Source organism: Rattus norvegicus, chromosome 2 (assembly GCF_036323735.1).
Source record: "Rattus norvegicus strain BN/NHsdMcwi chromosome 2, GRCr8, whole genome shotgun sequence".
In the NCBI taxonomy this organism is placed as follows: domain Eukaryota; kingdom Metazoa; phylum Chordata; class Mammalia; order Rodentia; family Muridae; genus Rattus; species Rattus norvegicus.
The window spans coordinates 55,584,079-55,604,750 of NC_086020.1; the positions used below are offsets into that span (position 1 = coordinate 55,584,079).

Genomic DNA, 20,672 nt, shown 5'->3' on the forward strand with positions numbered 1-20,672 from the left:
TAGAAAATGAGGGTAAGTGTTGGGTTCGGAGATACACCTTGTACCTCCATGATAAGGTCACATCATGAATTAACGTAAGAGAAAGGATAATAAAAATCTTGATGGAATGGCTGAGAATAATCCAGACTTGAACATTACATCCAAAATCTTAAAAATCAAAGTTTGCAATCGAAGTGCAGCTATTACAGCTTTTAAATGCAGTTCTTATAGTGAACGACATGAAATGGGTTATAGAAGAGGTCACCGTAGATAAAATGTTCATGAGCCTACAAAAGCGTTAGAGGCACGTAGTGAGAATTAATACACTGTGGCTAATTTCAGGCAAATCTGCAACTGCAGCTGCCGGAATCCAGGTCAACAGCGTTATGTCCACAGCCACTGTTTAAAGACTGGAAGGACAAGATGGTTCAGCATGCTGATGAGCAACCAGAGTTCATTCCTTGAGAGTCACATAATAGAAAGAGAACCAAATCCTATAAATTGTCTTCCGGTCTCTTGAACCTCAACCCCATCCCCTGTGGCTGCTATGCCATCACCCCTCCAATAAAAGCTAATTAAGTTCTGCAATAAAATTAAAAGTTAAAACATCCAAAATATCACAATGTCAGTAATTGTTGATAAGTTGTGTCCCTGAGCTCTGTGCTTCCGGAAACACCTCGGCCCTCAATGTCTCCATGGTCCAGCCCCAGCTACCAACTGATACATCCCTGGCAACAATGCAGTTGCCATCTTTACAGATTGAGTGATTCAATGCCTATTTTGGTTGATAAATTTTCCATTGAAAATGGTATGTTACTGTGCATTTCAAAAACCACCTACTATGAAGAGGAGTAAGACTGCTTGGATGGACATTGTTTGCTTGATTTGAGATGATACTTGGTCCCTGACCTAACAAAGCCATTATCCTGTTCCAAACAGACTGTCTTGCGTTACTCCTTCATATTTACCTTCCAATCTTCTCCGAATCCTCAAGGCTACAATATCATTTTAATATTTGTCTGGAATTTTGAGCCTTATCATGAGATTAGTTGTAATACATTATGCCAGTTTATCTCTCAGGGCTCTAATTTTAAACATTGAATAAAAAATTAACGTGTCCCTCAGGAGTTTATAAAAATAATATGCAATCACAATAACACAGTCAGTCTAACTTAAAAACAAAGGTGTATATGACCACATGGCTCCAACTAGCAGTCAGTTTTATCCACAATTTCAATTTTGTGATTAGTCACTCATAGTCAGCTACAGTCCGATATATTAAAAAAAGAGCCCGGAAATAATTTTATCTTTTAAGTTCTATGTCAGAGTAGAACAAGGAAACCATGTGTCACCCCACCATGTCCTTCCCAGGATACTGATCGCCTCTCTGTATACCATATCCACCACACACACTACTTGCCTGTTGTGCCAGTAATAAGATCACTGCACCAGTCAGCTGTAGCAGCACAGCTGTTCACGAACCTTATTTTACTTATGAGTGGTTCCAGAGTACAAGGGTTGGGGTGGTAGCAATTCACGTGAGCCAAAGAGGAGCATGCAGCATCCAGGCAAAAGTCCTTGACTTAAGGCACATAAGAAAACAGTATGCTGTGGACACAGGTAGGAAAGGAGCTAGTGTCCACGCACTTGTAAAGAAGGAACTATAAACTAGACTAGCATAAGTATCACATCTCAAACTACAAGAGTTTGGGACAAAGAATATGATGGGTGCTTAAGATATGAATTACAGGGCTCTGTGCTCCCTGAAGACTTAGACTTGGGACTGTCTTATGAATTGTCCCCCACAGATAAGGAAGACTATTGCATATGTATGCACTGACCTTAATAAATTCTGCAACATTCAAACTGCTGTTCAACTTCCCACTCCCCACTTTGGTATAGGCTACATTCATGGATTATAACATCACCTCCTTCCTGCTTCTTATTCCATTGAATTGATATTGCCTACAGTCATTCTCAGCTGTGTCCCACCTTACCTATGTAATCCTTGTCCCCTATTACTAAACACTACTCAAAAGATACCTTGTTTCTTTCATCTCAGCACTTGTGGGCAGGTCTCTTTCAATGTCTAGAAGTATCAAAGCCTGCCAAATAACCGTGTGCTCCATGAGTATCCTTAGAGCTATCTAAGAAAATAGAACACCTCTCTAAAAGGAAACACTACACAAAACTGGATTCTTCTTCAATATGTTAGTACCAAGAATAGTATTTTTTAAAAATATCATAAGTTAAAATGGCACTCCCCTCTGTTTAAAGTTAAATAACCTGTTCTGTTCTCTTCTTTACCAAAAAGAAGATTAAAAGTACATAAAAACAAAACTTTATACGTAACATTAGGAAGTACAATTTCCTAAAAGTAAACTCTTTTGGTCTATATCTTAAAACTGACAGAGATCCAAACCCATGTTTTAGTACTGTATGATTGTAATGTTCATAGCCATGAAGATAATAGCTGTCTAAACACAAGATAAGATCTTGAATAATCAAAAGAAGGCAATTAATTTTGAGTATACCCTACCTTCTACATGGAAATTATTTATTAACCAAAAGATGTGAAAGTAAGTGCTTTCACGAGTCTTTGTAGTAACAAATTAAATTCAGCAAATACACAAGTCCCACTGTCAAGCATTTATTTAGTCTAATTAGTTGGTACACACTGTGAGGGAACCACTGATCATAACTTCTCAAGCTGGTATTCTTCAGTAAGAAGCATATGAGATGAAAGGAAGGTGTCTGGCTTCTTTTACACAAGATAAACTTTTAAAGATTTGGAGATGTATTGTTTGCACAAGTAGATTCCAAAGTAGATTTTTGTCTTAAAATGCCATATGTAGAATGCCATAGAAATCAAAACAAAATTCTGAACCTGTTACCAATCGCTATCTTCAGACCAATATCTCTACAGAAAGCTCACTGTAATATAATTTTAAAATTCTCTTTGAAGAAAAACAAAAAAAGGAAGTTCTCTTCTTGAAAACACACCATAAACAACTAAATAGTCTTATGGTGACTCTTAGACTCTCAAGCCCTAAAGGTGACTAACATCAGTTTATCACTTCAGTTTATGCATTCCTGTACCTTACCCTCAACTTTGGAAACATTTGTGTCTCACTTGAATAAATGCTTTCCTGACTGAGAACACATTGGAAATGCTGCGGTGTGCTTTCTTGACCAGGGCGCTGTATTCCCAGCAAGTTAGAATGCAATGGAGAAAATGACTGTGGAGACAATTCAGACGAAAGGAACTGTGGGAGGACAAAGCCAGTATGCTCACGGACATACACTCCTATCCCCAGTGTGCAGCTGATGGGCGCTGGGTATGTAACATCCTTTTATGATTTTGGAAAGAAAGGGTATCTTGGAAATAGTTGGAAGTATATCAACAACAAAACTATAGAAAGTACAAAAATTTGTGGAATGTAAGCAACACATGACTTGAATGATGTTGGGGTCTCTGAAGAAATTGATCAGGAAAAAAGAGAGCATTGCTTATGGTTGTATTTATAAGTCAACATCCCAATAGGAAAATTCATCTTTTTTGGTGTGAAAGAGTAGGAGAGGTTAAATAATGGAAGGAGGAAGGGGAAAGGGGAGGGAGGCAAGAAGGGAGGGGGAGAGAGAGAGAGAGAGAGAGAGAGAGAGAGAGAGAGAGAGAGAGAGGGAGGGAGGGAGGGAGGGAGGGAGAGAGAGAGAGAGAGAGAGAGAGAGAGAGAGGGAGGGAGGGAGGGAGGGAGGGAGGGAGGGAGAGAGAGAGAGAGAGAGAGAGAGAGAGAGAGAGAGAGAGAGAGATCTCATTATTTTCAAGTGGGAGAATCTCATTAGGAACAGCACTGAACTCCTCCAATGCCACTTCATTTTCATCAATACCCAAGCCTCGCTTGATCATGTGGCAAAGAGAGTTCCTACTGAAAAGCCTGTTTCTTCTGTTGTTCCCTACTCCCATGGTTCCTTCTCCCTGCTCACCTAGTTCTCTCTCTCTCTCTCTCTCTCTCTCTCTCTCTCTCTCTCTCTCTCTCTCTCTCTTCCTCTCTCTGTCTCTGTCTCACTCCCTCCCTCCCTCCCTCTCTCCTCCACCTCCTCTCCTGACAACAAGGTTGTGAGGATTGTTTTGTTTTATTTAATTCTAATATTAAAGTATTCAAAACAAAAACAGGAAGAAAGGATGAATGGGAGAAGAAGGAAAGGGAGGAAGAGGAGCAGTCATAAAAATACAGAATGGTTATGACCAAGTGAAGACATAGAATAAGATGTGTGTCAGTGTGGCTTGAGATCCTCTCCCATAAACAGTGTGATTTATGGCTGGCCTTCTGTTGTTATCTGGTCTCACCTTAATAATGAGAAACTGAACCTCAGAAAGTTTAATTAAGTCTGCCAAACCATGAATGGTGGAACTAGAATTCAAGGAGAGATTTATCAACCAAGTCTGTTTCTGTAACTCCACAGCAGCACCCCCTTAGAGAAACAACAGAAAGAAATATGAGACCCAGCAGCCCTTGCTGACAAGAACTCAAAAATCCTCATGTTACTATTTCAGGAGGGCACCTGCAATTTGGCAAGGGGATCTAAATTCATTAGGCCATGCCCAGGTTTTCAAATAGTTTAAAGAATATAAAAGGATTCAAGTAAAAAGGAACTGAACCTCAGCTTGAAACATAAGAGAAAATTTATAATCTTCTGTGTCCTCTATCCCCATAATGAACCCACCCTTTAATTTGGTGTCGGAGGAAGCCAATTAGCTGTCAGGTCTATTGCTTCCTACTGGAATTTTAAAACATTTCACTCTTCTTGGGCTAGAGAGATGACTCGGTGGGTAAAAGTAATTGTTGCACAAGCCTGTCCACCTGAGATTGGATCCCCAGAATACATATAAGAGTCTGGGTATGGTAGTGTATATCTGTCATCACAGCCTTCTCCTGTGGTACAGGCGTGAAAGCAGTTGACTGCCAAATGCTCACAGGCCAGATATTTTGGAGTTTGCATTGCAGAATAAGCAACAAGAAAGACCAAGTCTCAAAAACAGAGGAAGGACAGAAAGGACTCTTAAAATTTGTCCTCTGACTCTCACGTGGGTGAGTCACAACATGCCACTGTGCAGGAGTGCAAAATGAAGTTTAGAAGTCTTCAGGTTTAATTTAAAAGAAAAAAAAAAAAAGAACCTCCTCACTGATGTTTTTAACATTACCGTTGTTGCCACAGTTGCATAACATGAAATCAGGAGATCTGAAAGGCAAACAGCAATGCGACTACAGCTTCATTTGGTTTACAACAAAAACCAGTAACCACTGGACCAGACTCCAGAACACTTGTAAAGTAGACGAGACATTAGCCTGAAGTAAGGGGAGTTGGGTTCCACACATATTTCTGCCTGAACTATCACAGCCAAGTTATTGAATATCATGGGCCTCAGTTTCCCCATATGTGTCCTGTGTGCTACAAACTGATTCGTGATTCTGCTCTAGGACATTCTAACTGCCTCCCACTCCCATGAGAGTGCCTTGATATCTTTTTTTTTAAATCATCATGTAGAAATATCTTCCCTGTTATCCTTTTCCTGGAAGAAAATCCCAGCCCCCAAATGCCCACTGTGTCTCTAAGGCTCTGACTTTTCAAGAGTTTGTTATGTTCCGACTAATGGAGGGGACATTATAACTAGTCTCTTATTCTGTGAATCTTGGCTCCAGGGCTACAGATAAGAAAAACCGCATGCTTTGTTTGTGTTCTTTGGCAGGCAAACTATGTGGCCTTCTGACAACCAGAGCTGTTGTCCTCAGGCTTCTTAGAACAGAGACTGCTGACTCAAGGACAGCCAGTCCTCTCTTTCTCCCCAGGGAGAGAGTCTTGAGATTTACTATAATTTCTTTCTAATCAGCTGGCCTCAGCGTCTCAGCCTCCTCCCTCTGCCTTCTGATAGTTTGCTGCCCACAAAAGATATCTTTTAGAAGCCTGGCTGCTTTTAAAAATTACATCTTTCCGAGAAAAAACAAATTAACAATACTTACAGTCCCAACATCAATCACTGAGCCCCATTCCTACAGCAAGAATCATACAAGATGAACATGTGTGGTTTGTTTTCTTTTCAAGCTCAGCTGAGGTGGATTGTGTAAAAATTTTTGGCCATGTGTATATATGCATACACATGCACATACATCTCTTTTAAGTTATATGTTTTAGCTAGTACAAGGCCATTAGCCCAATATGTGTGAAACTCCAGTTCCTCCAGTACGGAATAAAAAAAGGATGAACTATAAAGCAAATGTGATTAAAAAAAAACAATTTAGAAAGCTAAAGTCAGTATGTATTTGAAACATTAAAATATGGAGTCAATATAAACATTTCAACAGAGACTGAAAATATAGGAGGTAAAACCTTGTGCATAGTTGGTTCAGCTCTGACCAAAAAAGCAACTTTGAGAAGAGAGGGTTTAATCTAGTTTATAGGTGATTTTCCATCACTGAAGGAATCCAGGACAGGAGCTAAAGGCGAAATCCTGGAGTCAAGAACTGAAGCAGCAGTCACAGAGGCTCTGCTCTCTCCACCTCCCTCAGCCGGCAGTGGGCTGGGCCCTCCTATACCAATCAGTAATTAAGAAAATGACACACAGACACCAGCCAACTCGATCTGGAAAAGTTTTCAGTTGAGATTTCCTCTTTCCAGATAATTCTAGGTTTGTGTCACATCTACAGCCAAAGCGAACCACGACAAGCTTCCAAAAGTTTCCTCATCCAAGTTCTGATAGAGTGACCTTCGGACAAACCTTGTCTTTAAACTCTGCAAGCAACTTCAAAGATTCCTTGTGACCAGGGAGTTCGTTTTCTTTTCTGAAGTCCCTTCTTGTTTGCTACAAATATAGGTACACAGACTGAAGCAGTCCTATAAGAACCATTCTTTACCCTTCATCCATCCCTCTTAGGATACTCAAGTATGTGAGTCACAGACACTTGTGCTTCTGTGAATACTTCAGGAAGCTTTCCCCCGATCAACTTATCATAATTCGTCATTCAGATACTCGCTGTTATAAATTCAAATGTGAATGGACATAAAGCCCAAGTTGTACTTGGAGCTATTTGAGTGCGAAATGCTTCTTTTCCTTTCCTTTTCTTTTTATTAATCATTTTGTTTGTTTACATTTCAAAATGTTATCCCCTTCCGGGTCTCCCTTCCATGAACTCCCACCTCACTCTCCTTTGCCTCTAAGAGGGTGCTCCCGCACCCACCCACCGACTCCTGCCTCATTCCTCTAGCATCCCCCTTCTCCGGGGTATCATGTCTCCATGGGACCAAGCACCTCCCCTCCCACTGAGGCCAGACGAAGCAGTCCTCTGCTTCATATGTAGCAGGAGCAACGAAGCAGCCCACATATACTCTTTGGTTGGTAGTTTAGTCCCTGGGAGCTCTGTGGGGTCCAATTAGTTGGTATTTTTGTTCTTCCTGTAGGGTTGTAATCCCCTACAGCCCTTCCCCTAACTCTTCCACTGGGGTCCCGGGTTCAGTCCAATGTTTGGCTGTGAGTATCTGCATCTGTTGTTGGCAGAACCTCTCAGAGGACAGCCATACCAGGCTCCAATCTGCGAAGCACATCTTGGCATCAGCAATAGTGACAGGGTTTGGTGTCTGTGGATGGAAAGGATGGCACAGTGGGGCGGTCTCTGGATGACCTCTGCTCCATTTTTTGTCCCTGCAGTTCCTTTAGACAGGGACAATTCTGGCTTAAAATTTTTAGATGGATGGGTGGCCCCACCTCTCAAATGGGAGTGATGGCTATTTACTGGAGGTGGTCTCTTCAGGTTCTATCTCCCTGCTATTGGGTATTTTGGCTAATGTCATCACCATTGAGTCCTGGGAGTCTCTTGAATCCCTGGTGGCTGGGACTTTCTAGTGGGACTTTCCAAGTCCTCCTGCCCCTACTGCTACTTATTTTTGTTCATTCTCCAGGCCCTCTGGGCTTTTCTATCTCTTCCCATATCTGATCCCGCCCCCATATTTTCCTCCCTCTTCCTTCTCCCACCCTTGTCCCTCCCTCCCGTCTCCTTCCATGACTGTTTTGTTACCCCTTCTAAGTGGGTTTGAAGTATCCACACTTTGGCCTTCCTTTTTATTAAGCTTCATTATGGTTTGAGTTGTATCATGGGTATTCTGAACTTTTGGGCTGATATCCTCTTATCAGCGAGTGCAGAAGGACATACATGGTATGTGCTCACTGATAAATAGATATTAGCCCAAAAGCAGTGCTTCTTAAGGAACTTATCCAAACCACTTCTCAGAACAGTATCTCAGAGCTATATTCATATTCACCATACAATTTGGCCATTTGAAGCAAGCAAGCATACTGGAGGTTGAGCAAAAGGACCATGGTTTGCAGGCTGGGTTGTGCTACATAGTATGGTTCTATTTTAAATCAGTTTGCAAATCTATAATTTCTTGGTATATTCACAGATTTATATAGCCACCACATGAAGATAATTTTAGAACATTTTAAACAGATTTTTCAGAGCAGCTGCAACATTTTATGTTTTCATTGTTATGCTTGATTGAAAAATCAGTCTCCCTTCAGTTTGCCTATAATTTTTTATGGAGCAAACTTTTAATTACTGATAAGTGTTGGAAGTATGTTACTAACAAAATCATATTTTAAATATGATACTCGTTTATTTGAAATTATTAGTTGTATGTTCTGGTTTATAAAATTTTATTTGTTTATATATTTATTTATCATGTGTGTGTTTCTGTGTGTGTGTGTATGTGTGTGTGTGTGTGTGTGTGTATGTGTATCACTTCTGCTGTGTATGCTTTCAGCATCTCATCCGAGAAGACTTTGCCATATATATAAGATCACGAAGATTTACTTGTACAGTTCTACATTGTCTTGATCACTCAAGCTTTAAGCTTCTTTCATAACAAAAACTGTGATTCTTCTGATCTTGTTCTTGTTTCTCAAGATTCTTTTGGCTATTTACAGATGACTTTTGGAATTTACTTGACAATTTTTCATGAATAAAAAGTCAGCTCAGATTTTATGTGGCAATTTTCATTGCTGTAATAGAATGTCTGATAGAAATAACTAAAGGCAGATTTGTTTTCAGATCTTTCCCACAGTTTCTGAAAGATTAATCTATAGTCATTGGCTATTTATCCAAAGCCAATAATGAGAAAGAACACCCTAGTGTTCTGGACATGTTCAGAGGATACTCAGCTCATAGCTGGAAGGCAAAGAGACAAACATTGAGAGACACAAGACAAGCCACAGCTACAATACTCAAATAACCTCCCTCCTGCCAGTCCCTATCTCCTAAATTTTCTAGAAACTTCTAACGTAGAGTTACAACTGGGTACCAACCTTCAACACATGAACCATATGGGAGAACACTTCAAATAAATTCCATAAGAGAATTTGATTGAGTTGGTTCAACATCCACATGTCAATGGGGGAAGTACTGACATCTTAATAAAGGAAGTGCTTCCGGTCCATGAATGTGAATGTCTTTCAATTCGTTGACCCTTTATTTACTCTTCCAACAATTTTTATACCTTTCAGGATTCAGGTCATAGACAACAATTTTCTCAGTGTATTTCTTTTTTTTTTTTTTTTTTGGTTCTTTTTTTTTTTTCGGAGCTGGGGACCGAACCCAGGGCCTTGAGCTTCCTAGGTAAGCGCTCTACCACTGAGCTAAATCCCCAGCCCCTCTCAGTGTATTTCTGAAACATTTTTTAAAATGCTGTTATAAACTGAATTGTTTTCTTAATATTGTTTGGAAAAGAGAATGCATTTTATTTGTACCATTCAAAATTTCAAGTATATTATAATTAGCATGTAATAGTCATGAATATTTGTGAATTACAGTGTGGCATTTAAGTATTTATGTACAGTATGTAATTAACAGATCAGAAAAATTGACATATCTGTCATCCAGACACTTCATTTCTTTTTGTTGAGAACACTCAAAATACTTTCTACTACCTACTTTGAAATATTCAATTAAGTTTGGCCAAGTTTACAAACCCTATTCTGTTATAGACATAGAGATATTTCCTTCTTTATGACTTTACCTCTGTCCCCATTATCCATCCTCTTTCCATTCCGTCCAACACATTGGTAGCCATTTTTCTACATGTCTCTGAAATCACTTAGCTTCCACATCTAAGTGAGAACATGTGGCATTTAACTTTCTGTGCATGCTTGTTCCATTTCCCATTGTATCTTCCATTGTTCATGTTGGTGATGATGTATTTTCTTTGTGTACTCATCTGGGTTAGTTCTATACCTTGACTATTATTACTAGTTCTCCAGTAAAATGAGTATAGATGTTTCTTTGACATACATAATTTCTACTCCCTTGAATGTATATCCTATAGTAGAGATGCTATATCATGGAATGGTGATAGTGTATTTCAGGAGTCTCTATGCTGTTTCCCACAGTGAGTGTACTGCTTAACATTTCCAATGTCCCCTTTTTGTTTTCTGACCATGTGTCTTGTTGTTGTCATTTGAGTAATTGCCATTTGAAATGGAGAAAGATCATTTTTATTTTGCTTTTGGGTTGCCTTAGATTCATAGTTGACATTTGTCTATTGGTCTTGAATACTACAAGAGAAAACTATTGAAGTAAGTATACATCTAATTTAATTGAATAAAATCCACTTTCTCCACTGGAAAATTAGGAAAACTAAAATGTACTATTCCATCATGTAGAGTTAACAGGCTAATCTTGTGCTAACCACTATTAACTCCTCAAACTACCTGAAGGTCGTGGATAATTACCTCCATCTTCTCATGGCAGAAGACAACTGAAGATGGTCTTAAACTGTATGTTCTACATTCATACTGGTAGAAAAGAACAACTATTTCTACTAGTCAAGTATTTGTTATTAATGTTCTAACTTTATTTTCTAACTTTCTAATTATCCCTGTTCTGCTCTTAACTTTCTTCATCATTTTTATTTTGACATTTTCATGTCCATACAGCTGTATTGCTGTACTGTGTTTACAGTTACCTCCTCAGTCCCCATCCCACCCATTTACCCTGTCTTCCTCCTCCTGTTGCTCACATTCCCCTAAGGACCCTGTGCCACCTGGTTAGAGTTAAATGTCCAAATAATTAATTCTATAATCTAAATCCAAATGCCTAACAGCAGAGTACCCAAATTCACATGTTGGACTGCTTTGTGATGCCTTCCCAGAGAAATGATTATGTTTGTCTTTTCATACCTGTGTAGGAAGTTAATAGTGCAGCCTCTGAGAAAGGTGAAGCCATTTAAACACCATGTGTTTTTTAAACTAGCATTATAAGAGTATAACAAAAGCACATGTAAGTGGTCATCCTGAGGATGCACATGTCCACTTGAGCACTCACCACCATCAGAGTGGAAAAATGATTGTGTATCATGAGTGGGACAGGGAAGGGGAGAGCACTTCCTTCTACTACACGGAACTTCTGAATGATATTCCCAAGAACTGAATTCTGTACTAGAGAAGACAAGGTTACCTGGTCGAGCACATGTAGAAACTGACTGTGTTTGTTAAGACTCTAGCATAATCTTTATAAAGACATTTTAATCATCTATATAAATTCGACATAACCAAACTTTTCATTAAAAAAAACCTGCTTTTCTCAGAGAATATGTAATCCGATCTCTAAGAAACTGGAAGACTATATGTTATGAATGAAATTTTCCTCAGGCTGCTTATAATTTCTTGAATATAATATTTCTTTAAACAAGCTAATCTTTGTGCCTCAATTTCTTTATTTATAAAATACACGTAAAAAATTTTTTTCAATAAAATACACCTATTAAATGTTAAATCACTTAACATTTGTAAAGCATTTACTATTGTTTAGTGCATAGGGGGCTAACAAATGATACATAATCATTTAATAAGTAAAATATATTTTAAATGTAACTATATGACAATATAGGACTGTTATTATAATACTATTAAAATGTTGCTATTTCTATTTTGTAATTTACTTTCTATCAATATTCTCTTACCATATCAAAATATGCTTCTGATGTCTATATCAACATTGTAAATAATAAAAATTATAAGTTCAAATTTTATTTCATGTTGGAATCCTAGGTGTTTTTTAGTCAATTGGACTGGGTTTGGGACAGCCTGTCTTTTATGGATGTCTCATCATAGAGAATAAAATAAAAAATGAGCCTTCCCTTGGAGTCATTTGTCAGAAGTCAGGAATGTCTAGAAAAAGGAATGTCTTTCATTTAAGTAAGGTAAATTTTAAAGATTGCTTTATAGCTACTGAATTCTTCAAAATTGCTTTGTTTCCAGGTTTCATTTTCTGGCAGGAGAGCCCAGAGGAGATGTCCTTGATAACTCCTTCACTGGAGGAATATGTAAATCCGTCAGGAGCAGCCGAACGAGTAATCCACACCGAGTTCCAGCCAATCTGGAAAATGTCAACTTTGAGGTACGACACTGTAACATGATGGTCACTTCCACACTGACAATGTTTATAAACTAAGTTTTTTTTCTTTATCTTTTTTTTTATTTCTTTTTTTGTTCCCCCTCCCCCCTCCCCTTCCCTATGGGTGTTCCCCTCCCAACCCTCCCCCCCTTGCCGCCCTCCCCCCAACAGTCTAGTTCACTGGGGGTTCAGTCTTAGCAGGACCAAGGGCTTCCCCTTCCACTGGTGCTCTTACTAGGATATTCATTGCTACCTATGAGGTTAGAGTCCAGGGTCAGTCCATGTATAGTCTTTAGGTAGTGGCTTAGTCCCTGGAAGCTCTGGTTGCTTGGCATTGTTGTACATATGGGGTCTCGAGCCCCTTCAAGCTCTTCCAGTTCTTTCTCTGATTCCTTCAACGGGGGTCCTATTCTCAGTTCAGTGGTTTGCTGCTGGCATTCGCCTCTGTATTTGCTATATTCTGGCTGTGTCTCTCAGGAGCGATCTACATCCGGCTCCTGTCGGTCTGCACTTCTTTGCTTCATCCATCTTGTCTAATTGGGTGGCTATAAACTAAGTTTTTAGTGGAGATTTTGATGCATGAAGGAGCAGAATGGAAGGATAACGAACAATTTGAATCACACATTATATATTTCTATTTAATCCTACCAAAACCCAATGAGGTCAAGATTATTTTCATTTTCTTTTAACTAGAGGAAGGGGAAAAAAGGATAATTAATTTGTCCAGCATCAAACAAGGTAGGAAGTAGTTGTAAGTTACAGACTTAAGCCCACACTTCCTTGACTGTTCATCTTTTCTCCGTGAACATACAACTTTAAAACATATTCATGCCAAAAAAAACCCATTTATTTATTCAGAATGTTCTCTTACTGTAACTTTTCACTCACATAACCATGAGACAGATATGAAATAGTCTCAAGTGTCTACAAAGCAAAACTAAAACAAAAACAAGACAAAGTAAAAACAAACAAAAAGAATTATGATGAGTCTGAATATAAAATAAATACCTTGGCTTACCTCCCTTAATAAAATAAAAATTTTATTATTTGATTTTTTTTCCTGTCTAGTAATGAGCAGTACACTGCAGTGCTGGATAGTAATCTATTAACTGAAAATAAGTTCCCCATCCATGTTGCATTAAAGTGAAAGTGTGGTGATCGGAATGAGATAGGCTCATATACTAGAATGTTCAGTCACAAATTGTTTGGAAACATTAAAAGGATTAGAAGGTGTGGCCTTGTTGAAGGTAGTGTGTCACTGGGGGTAGGCTTTAATGATTAAAAAAGCCCAGGCTAGATCTACTGTTTTGTAGATCAGGATGTAATTCTCAGCGACTTCTGCAGCAATACACTGGCCTGATGATAATGGACTAAGCCTATGAAACTATAAGCAAGCCCCCAATCAAATATTTTTTTATAAGGGCTGCCTTGGCCGTGATGCCTCTTCATAGCAATATAAAAGTGATGAAGACAGTGGAAATCTCTTTCCTTTAATTTTTGATCAGGGAAATACATAGTTTTAGTAGTCATGGTCTTGCTGGCAGACTATACTGCTAAAGAGATTTTTGAAATCTAACAGTTTGTGAGACCCTATTTACAGTAGTTGGTATTCAATAAGAAATCATTCAACACTTTACAGTACTCATAGGTAAATGTGCTTATGGCCAAGTCCAAAGACATAAGTTCAATCCGCAAATTTACATAGTGAGAAGGAGAGAACAGACTTCTGTATGCTGTTCTCAGACATCTAAATGGGCACTATATCACCAGCCTGCCTGCGCATGTAAACACAGAATAAATGAATAAATGAGTAAATGTAAAAATTATTATGACACCTCCATACATGTAAATACAGGCATTTTCCAATTGAATTTACTCCATTTAAAACCATATAAGATATCCTTCTGAGTTTAGAAAGTAACTTGGGAGTCCAATGGCACATTCTAATACCCCTCGAGGACTAATGACAATATTCATAGGATATATGATATTGAATGGACTTTGAAGAAAGAAATGGATCTGTTTACATGTGATATTCTGCTGAGTGGTCTTTTCTAGCTTCCAAACACGCAGTCCACAAGCTTGCTTTCAAAAATACAATTTTCAACAACAGCCACAGCCCCAGTATTCTCAGCAGAAATCTACTTCCCACAGTTTACAGAGAGCATTCCCATGATTCTCCCTTCCATCTCTGATTTCTTAAGTTATCTGTTTTCATAATGAGTGTTGATTTACCTCCTAAATATCCTTAAATATAATCTCAAAATACAAAACTGATCAACATTAAACAGTTTATTCATATACTTGGTATTTATTTATAATGTATTATGAGTAAAATACTGCCTTTATTAAGATCTCATTATTACCAGACCTCATTCCAATTTCTTACTCTAATATAACTTTTGTCATTGATCACTTATGAATCTGTCTCCTTCCCAACTAATACATTTGGCAAGAATCTTCTGTAAGTTTCTGTTCAGGACATCTAAACCCCCTTATCTACATTTTTATTCACATGTATGTGTGTATAAGAGAGAGAGAGAGAGAGAGAGAGAGAGAGAGAGGCCATGTACACACCACAAGTTGTAATCAGAGGACAACCTTCACAGGTCCACCTTCTGGGTTTTTGGAATTGAACCCTGCCTTAGTCAGTGTCCTATTGTTGTTGTGAAGAGACACCATGACTAGGGCAACCCTTCCACAGAACTGGCTCACAGTTCAGAGGTTTAAAACATTGACATCGTAGTGGTAAGTGCGGAGGCATCCAGAGAGACTTGGTGCCCGACAGGTAGCTGAGACATCTATATCTGGATCAGCAGGCCACAGAAGGAGAGAGACCCTGGGTCTGGGTTGAGCATTTGAAACCAAAAAACCCCTCATTCACCCCTTACCCTCACCCCACCCAACCCTCTGTGACATATTTTATCCAACAAAGCCACACCTACTCCAACAATGTCACAGGTCCTAATCCCCTTCAAGAAAAGCAACTCTCTGATGACCAAGCATTCAAATATGAAGCCTTTGGGGGTCATTTCAAACCACCATAAACCTATTAAGTCATCTTGATGGCTCCTAATATCTTATTCTTTAAGCTCATTCAGATTGTAAAAAATTATAGTTTGGGCTTTTTTTTTTTTCTTTTTTCTTTTTTATTAACTTGAGTATTTCTTATATACATTTCGAGTGTTATTCCCTTTCCCGGTTTCCGGGCAAACATCCCCCTCCCCTCTCCCCTTCCTTATGGGTGTTCCCCTCCCAACCCTCCCCCCATTACCGCCCTCCCCCCATAGACTAGTTCACTGGGGGTTCAGTCTTAGCAGGACCCAGGGCTTCCCCTTCCACTGGTGCTCTTACTAGGATATTCATTGCTACCTATGGGGTCAGAGTCCAGGGTCAGTCCATGTATAGTCTTTAGGTAGTGGCTTAGTCCCTGGAAGCTCTGGTTGCTTGGCATTGTTGTACTTTTGGGGTCTCGAGCCCCTTCAAGCTCTTCCAGTTCTTTCTCTGATTCCTTCAATAGGGGACCTATTCTCAGTTCAGTGGTTTGCTGCTGGCATTCGCCTCTATATTTGCTGTATTCTGGCTGTGTCTCTCAGGAGCGATCTACATCCGGCTCCTGTCGGTCTGCACTTCTTTGCTTCATCCATCTTGTCTAATTGGGTGGCTGTATATGTATGGGCCACATGTGGGGCAGGCTCTGAATGGGTGTTCCTTCAGTCTCTGTTTTAATCTTTGCCTCTCCCTTCCATGCCAAGGGTATTCTTTTTCCTCATTTAAAGAAGGAGTGAAGCATTCACATTTTGATCATCCATCTTGAGTTTCGTTTGTTCTAGGGATCTAGGGTAATTCAAGCATTTGGGCTAATAGCCACTTATCAATGAGTGCATACCATGTATGTCTTTCTGTGATTGGGTTAGCTCACTCAGGATGATATTTTCCAGTTCCAACCATTTGCCTACGAATTTCATAAACTCGTTGTTTTTGATAGCTGAGTAATATTCCATTGTGTAGATGTACCACATTTTCTGTATCCATTCCTCTGTTGAAGGGCATCTGGGTTCTTTCCATTTTCTAGCTATTATAAATAAGGCTGCGATGAACATAGTGGAGCACGTGTCTCTTTTATATGTTGAGGCATCTTTTGGGTATATGCCCAAGAGAGGTATAGCTGGATCCTCGGGCAGTTCAATGTCCAATTTTCTGAGGAACCTCCAGACTGATTTCCAGAATGGTTTTACCAGTCTGCAATCCCACCAACAATGGAGGAGTGTTCCTCTTTCTCCACATCCTCGCCAGCATCTGCTGTCACCTGAGTTTTTGATCTTAGCCATTCTCACTGGTGTGAGGTGAAATCTCAGGGTTGTTTTGATTTGCATTTCCCTTATGACTAAAGATGTTGAACATTTCTTTAGGTGTTTCTCAGCCATTCGGCATTCCTCAGCTGTGAATTCTTTGTTTAGCTCTGAACCCCATTTTTTAATAGGGTTATTTGTTTCCCTGCGGTCTAACTTCTTGAGTTCTTTGTATATTTTGGATATAAGGCCTCTATCTGTTGTAGGATTGGTAAAGATCTTTTCCCAATCTGTTGGTTGCCGTTTTGTCCTAACCACAGTGTCCTTTGCCTTACAGAAGCTTTGCAGTTTTATGAGATCCCATTTGTCGATTCTTGATCTTAGAGCATAAGCCATTGGTGTTTTGTTCAGGAAATTTTTTCCAGTGCCCATGTGTTCCAGATGCTTCCCTAGTTTTTCTTCTATTAGTTTGAGTGTGTCTGGTTTGATGTGGAGGTCCTTGATCCACTTGGACTTAAGCTTTGTACAGGGTGATAAGCATGGATCGGTCTGCATTCTTCTACATGTTGCCCTCCAGTTGAACCAGCACCATTTGCTGAAAATGCTAACTTTTTTCCATTGGATGGTTTTGGCTCCTTTGTCAAAAATCAAGTGACCATAGGTGTGTGGGTTCATTTCTGGGTCTTCAATTCTATTCCATTGGTCTATTTGTCTGTCTCTGTACCAATACCATGCAGTTTTTATCACTATTGCTCTGTAATACTGCTTGAGTTCAGGGATAGTGATTCCCCCTGAAGTCCTTTTATTGTTGAGGATAGCTTTAGCTATCCTGGGTTTTTTGTTATTCCAGATGAATTTGCAAATTGTTCTGTCTAACTCTTTGAAGAATTGGATTGGTATTTTGATGAGGATTGCATTGAATCTGTAGATTGCTTTTGGTAAAATGGCCATTTTTACTATATTAATCCTGCCAATCCATGAGCATGGGAGATCTTTCCATCTTCTGAGGTCTTCGTAAATTTCTTTCCTCAGTGTCTTGAAGTTCTTATTGTACAGATCTTTTACTTGCTTGGTTAAAGTCACACCGAGGTACTTTATATTATTTGGGTCTATTATGAAGGGTGTCGTTTCCCTAATTTCTTTCTCGGCTTGTTTCTCTTTTTGTATTGAGTTAATTTTATACCCAGCCACTTTGCTGAAGTTTTTTATCAGCTTTAGTAGTTCTCTGGTGGAACTTTTGGGATCACTTAAATATACTATCATGTCATCTGCAAATAGTGATATTTTGACCTCTTCTTTTCCGATCTGTATCCCCTTGATCTCCTTTTGTTTTCTGATTGCTCTGGCTAGAACTTCAAGAACTATATTGAATAAGTAGGGAGAGAGTGGGCAGCCTTGTCTAGTCCCTGATTTTAGTGGGATTGCTTCAAGTTTCTCTCCATTTAGTTTAATGTTAGCAACTGGTTTGCCGTATATGGCTTTTACTATGTTTAGGTATGGGCCTTGAATTCCTATTCTTTCCAGGACTTTTATCATGAAGGGGTGTTGAATTTTGTCAAATGCTTTCTCAGCATCTAATGAAATGATCATGTGGTTCTGTTCTTTCAGTTTGTTTATATAATGGATCATGTTGATGGTTTTCCGTATATTAAACCATCCCTGCATGCCTGGGATGAAGCCTACTTGATCATGGTGGATGATTGTTTTGATGTGCTCTTGAATTTGGTTTGCCAGAATTTTATTGAGTATTTTTGCGTCGATATTCATAAGGGAAATTGGTCTGAAGTTCTCTTTCTTTGTTGTGTCTTTGTGTGGTTTAGGTATAAGAGTAATTGTGGCTTCGTAGAAGGAATTTGATAGGGCTCCATCTGTTTCAAATTTGTGGAATAGTTTGGATAATATTGGTATGAGGTCTTCTATGAAGGTTTGATAGAATTCTGCACTAAACCCGTCTGGACCTGGGCTCTTTTTGGTTGGGAGACCTTTAATGACTGCTTCTATTTCCTTAGGAGTTATGGGGTTGTTTAACTGGTTTATCTGTTCCTGATTTAACTTCGATACCTGGTATCTGTCTAGGAAATTGTCCATTTCCTGAAGATTTTCAAATTTTGTTGAATATAGGTTTTTATAGTAAGATCTGATGATTTTTTGAATTTCCTCCGAATCTGTAGTTATGTCTCCCTTTTCATTTCTGATTTTGTTAATTTGGACACACTCTCTGTGTCCTCTCGTTAGTCTGGCTAAGGGTTTATCTATCTTGTTGATTTTCTCAAAGAACCAACTTTTGGTTCTGTTGATTCTTTCTATGGTCCTTTTTGTTTCTACTTGGTTGATTTCAGCTCTGAGTTTGATTATTTCCTGCCTTCTACTCCTCCTGGGTGTATTTGCTTCTTTTTGTTCTAGAGCTTTTAGGTGTGCTGTCAAGCTGCTGACATATGCTCTTTCCTGTTTCTTTCTGCAGGCACTCAGCGCTATGAGTTTTCCTCTTAGCACAGCTTTCATTGTGTCCCATAAGTTTGAGTATGTTGTATCTTCATTTTCATTAAATTCTAAAAAGTTTTTAATTTCTTTCTTTATTTCTTCCTTGACCAGGTTATCATTGAGTAGAGCATTGTTCAATTTCCACGTATATGTGGGCATTCTTCCCTTATTGTTATTGAAGACCAGTTTTAGGCCGTGGTGGTCCGATAGCACGCATGGGATTATTTCTATCTTTCTGTACCTGTTGAGGCCCGTTTTTTGACCAATTATATGGTCAATTTTGGAGAAAGTACCATGAGGAGCTGAGAAGAAGGTATATCCTTTTGCTTTAGGATAGAATGTTCTATAAATATCCGTTAAGTCCATTTGGCTCAGGACTTCTCTTAGTCTGTCTACATCACTGCTTAATTTCTGTTTCCATGATCTGTCCATTGATGAGAGTGGGGTGTTGAAATCTCCCACTATTATTGTGTGAGGTGAAATGTGTGTTTTGAGCTTTAGTAAGGTTTCTTTTACGTATGTAGGTGCCCTTGTATTTGGGGCATAGATATTTAGGATTGAGAGTTCATCTTGGTTGATTTTTCCTTTGATGAATATGAAGTGTCCTTCCTTATCTTTTTTGATGACTTTTAGTTGGAAATTGATTTTATTTGATATTAGAATGGCTACTCCAGCTTGCTTCTTCTGACCATTTGCTTGGAAAGTTGTTTTCCAGCCTTTCACTCTGAGGTAGTGTCTGTCTTTGTCTCTGAGGTGTGTTTCCTGTAGGCAGCAGAATGCAGGGTCCTGGTTGCGTATCAAGTTTGTTAATCTATGTCTTTTTATTGGGGAGTTGAGGCCATTGATATTGAGAGATATTAAGGAATAGTGATTATTGCTTCCCGTTATATTCATATTTGGATGTGCGGTTATGTTTGTGTGCTTTCATTCTCTTTGTTTTGTTGCCAAGACGATTAGTTTCTTGCTTCTTCTAGGGTATAGCTTGCCTCCTTATGTTGGGCTTTACCATTTATTATCCTTTGTAGTGCTGGATTTGTAGAAAGATATTGTGTAAATTTGGTTTTGTCATGGAATATCTTTGTTTCTCCATCAATGTTAATTGAGAGTTTTGCTGGATACAGTAACCTGGGCTGGCATTTGTGTTCTCTTAGGGTCTGTATGACATCAGTCCAGGATCTTCTGGCCTTCATAGTTTCTGGCGAGAAGTCTGGTGTGATTCTGATAGGTCTCCCTTTATATGTTACTTGACCTTTTTCCCTTACTGCTTTTAATATTCTTTCTTTATTTTGTGCGTTTGGTGTTTTGACAATTATGTGACGGGAGGTGTTTCTTTTCTGGTCCAATCTATTTGGAGTTCTGTAGGCTTCTTGTATGTCTATGGGTATCTCTTTTTTTAGGTTAGGGAAGTTTTCTTCTATGATTTTGTTGAAGATATTTACTGGTCCTTTGAGCTGGGAGTCTTCACTCTCTTCTATACCTA

General features: G+C 39.0%; 1 protein-coding gene across 2 annotated transcripts in view; it reads left to right on the forward strand.

Moving 5' to 3' along the window:
• Nucleotides 1-20,672, forward strand: part of C6 (complement C6) — a 75,262-nt gene that overhangs the window by 10,483 nt on the left and 44,107 nt on the right. For both annotated transcript variants that reach the window (XM_008760747.4, NM_176074.4), the window contains exons 5-6: nt 3,176-3,317; nt 12,284-12,422. In XM_008760747.4, the coding sequence (XP_008758969.2) occupies nt 3,176-3,317; nt 12,284-12,422 (281 nt within the window). The remainder of the gene's footprint in view (nt 1-3,175; nt 3,318-12,283; nt 12,423-20,672) is intronic.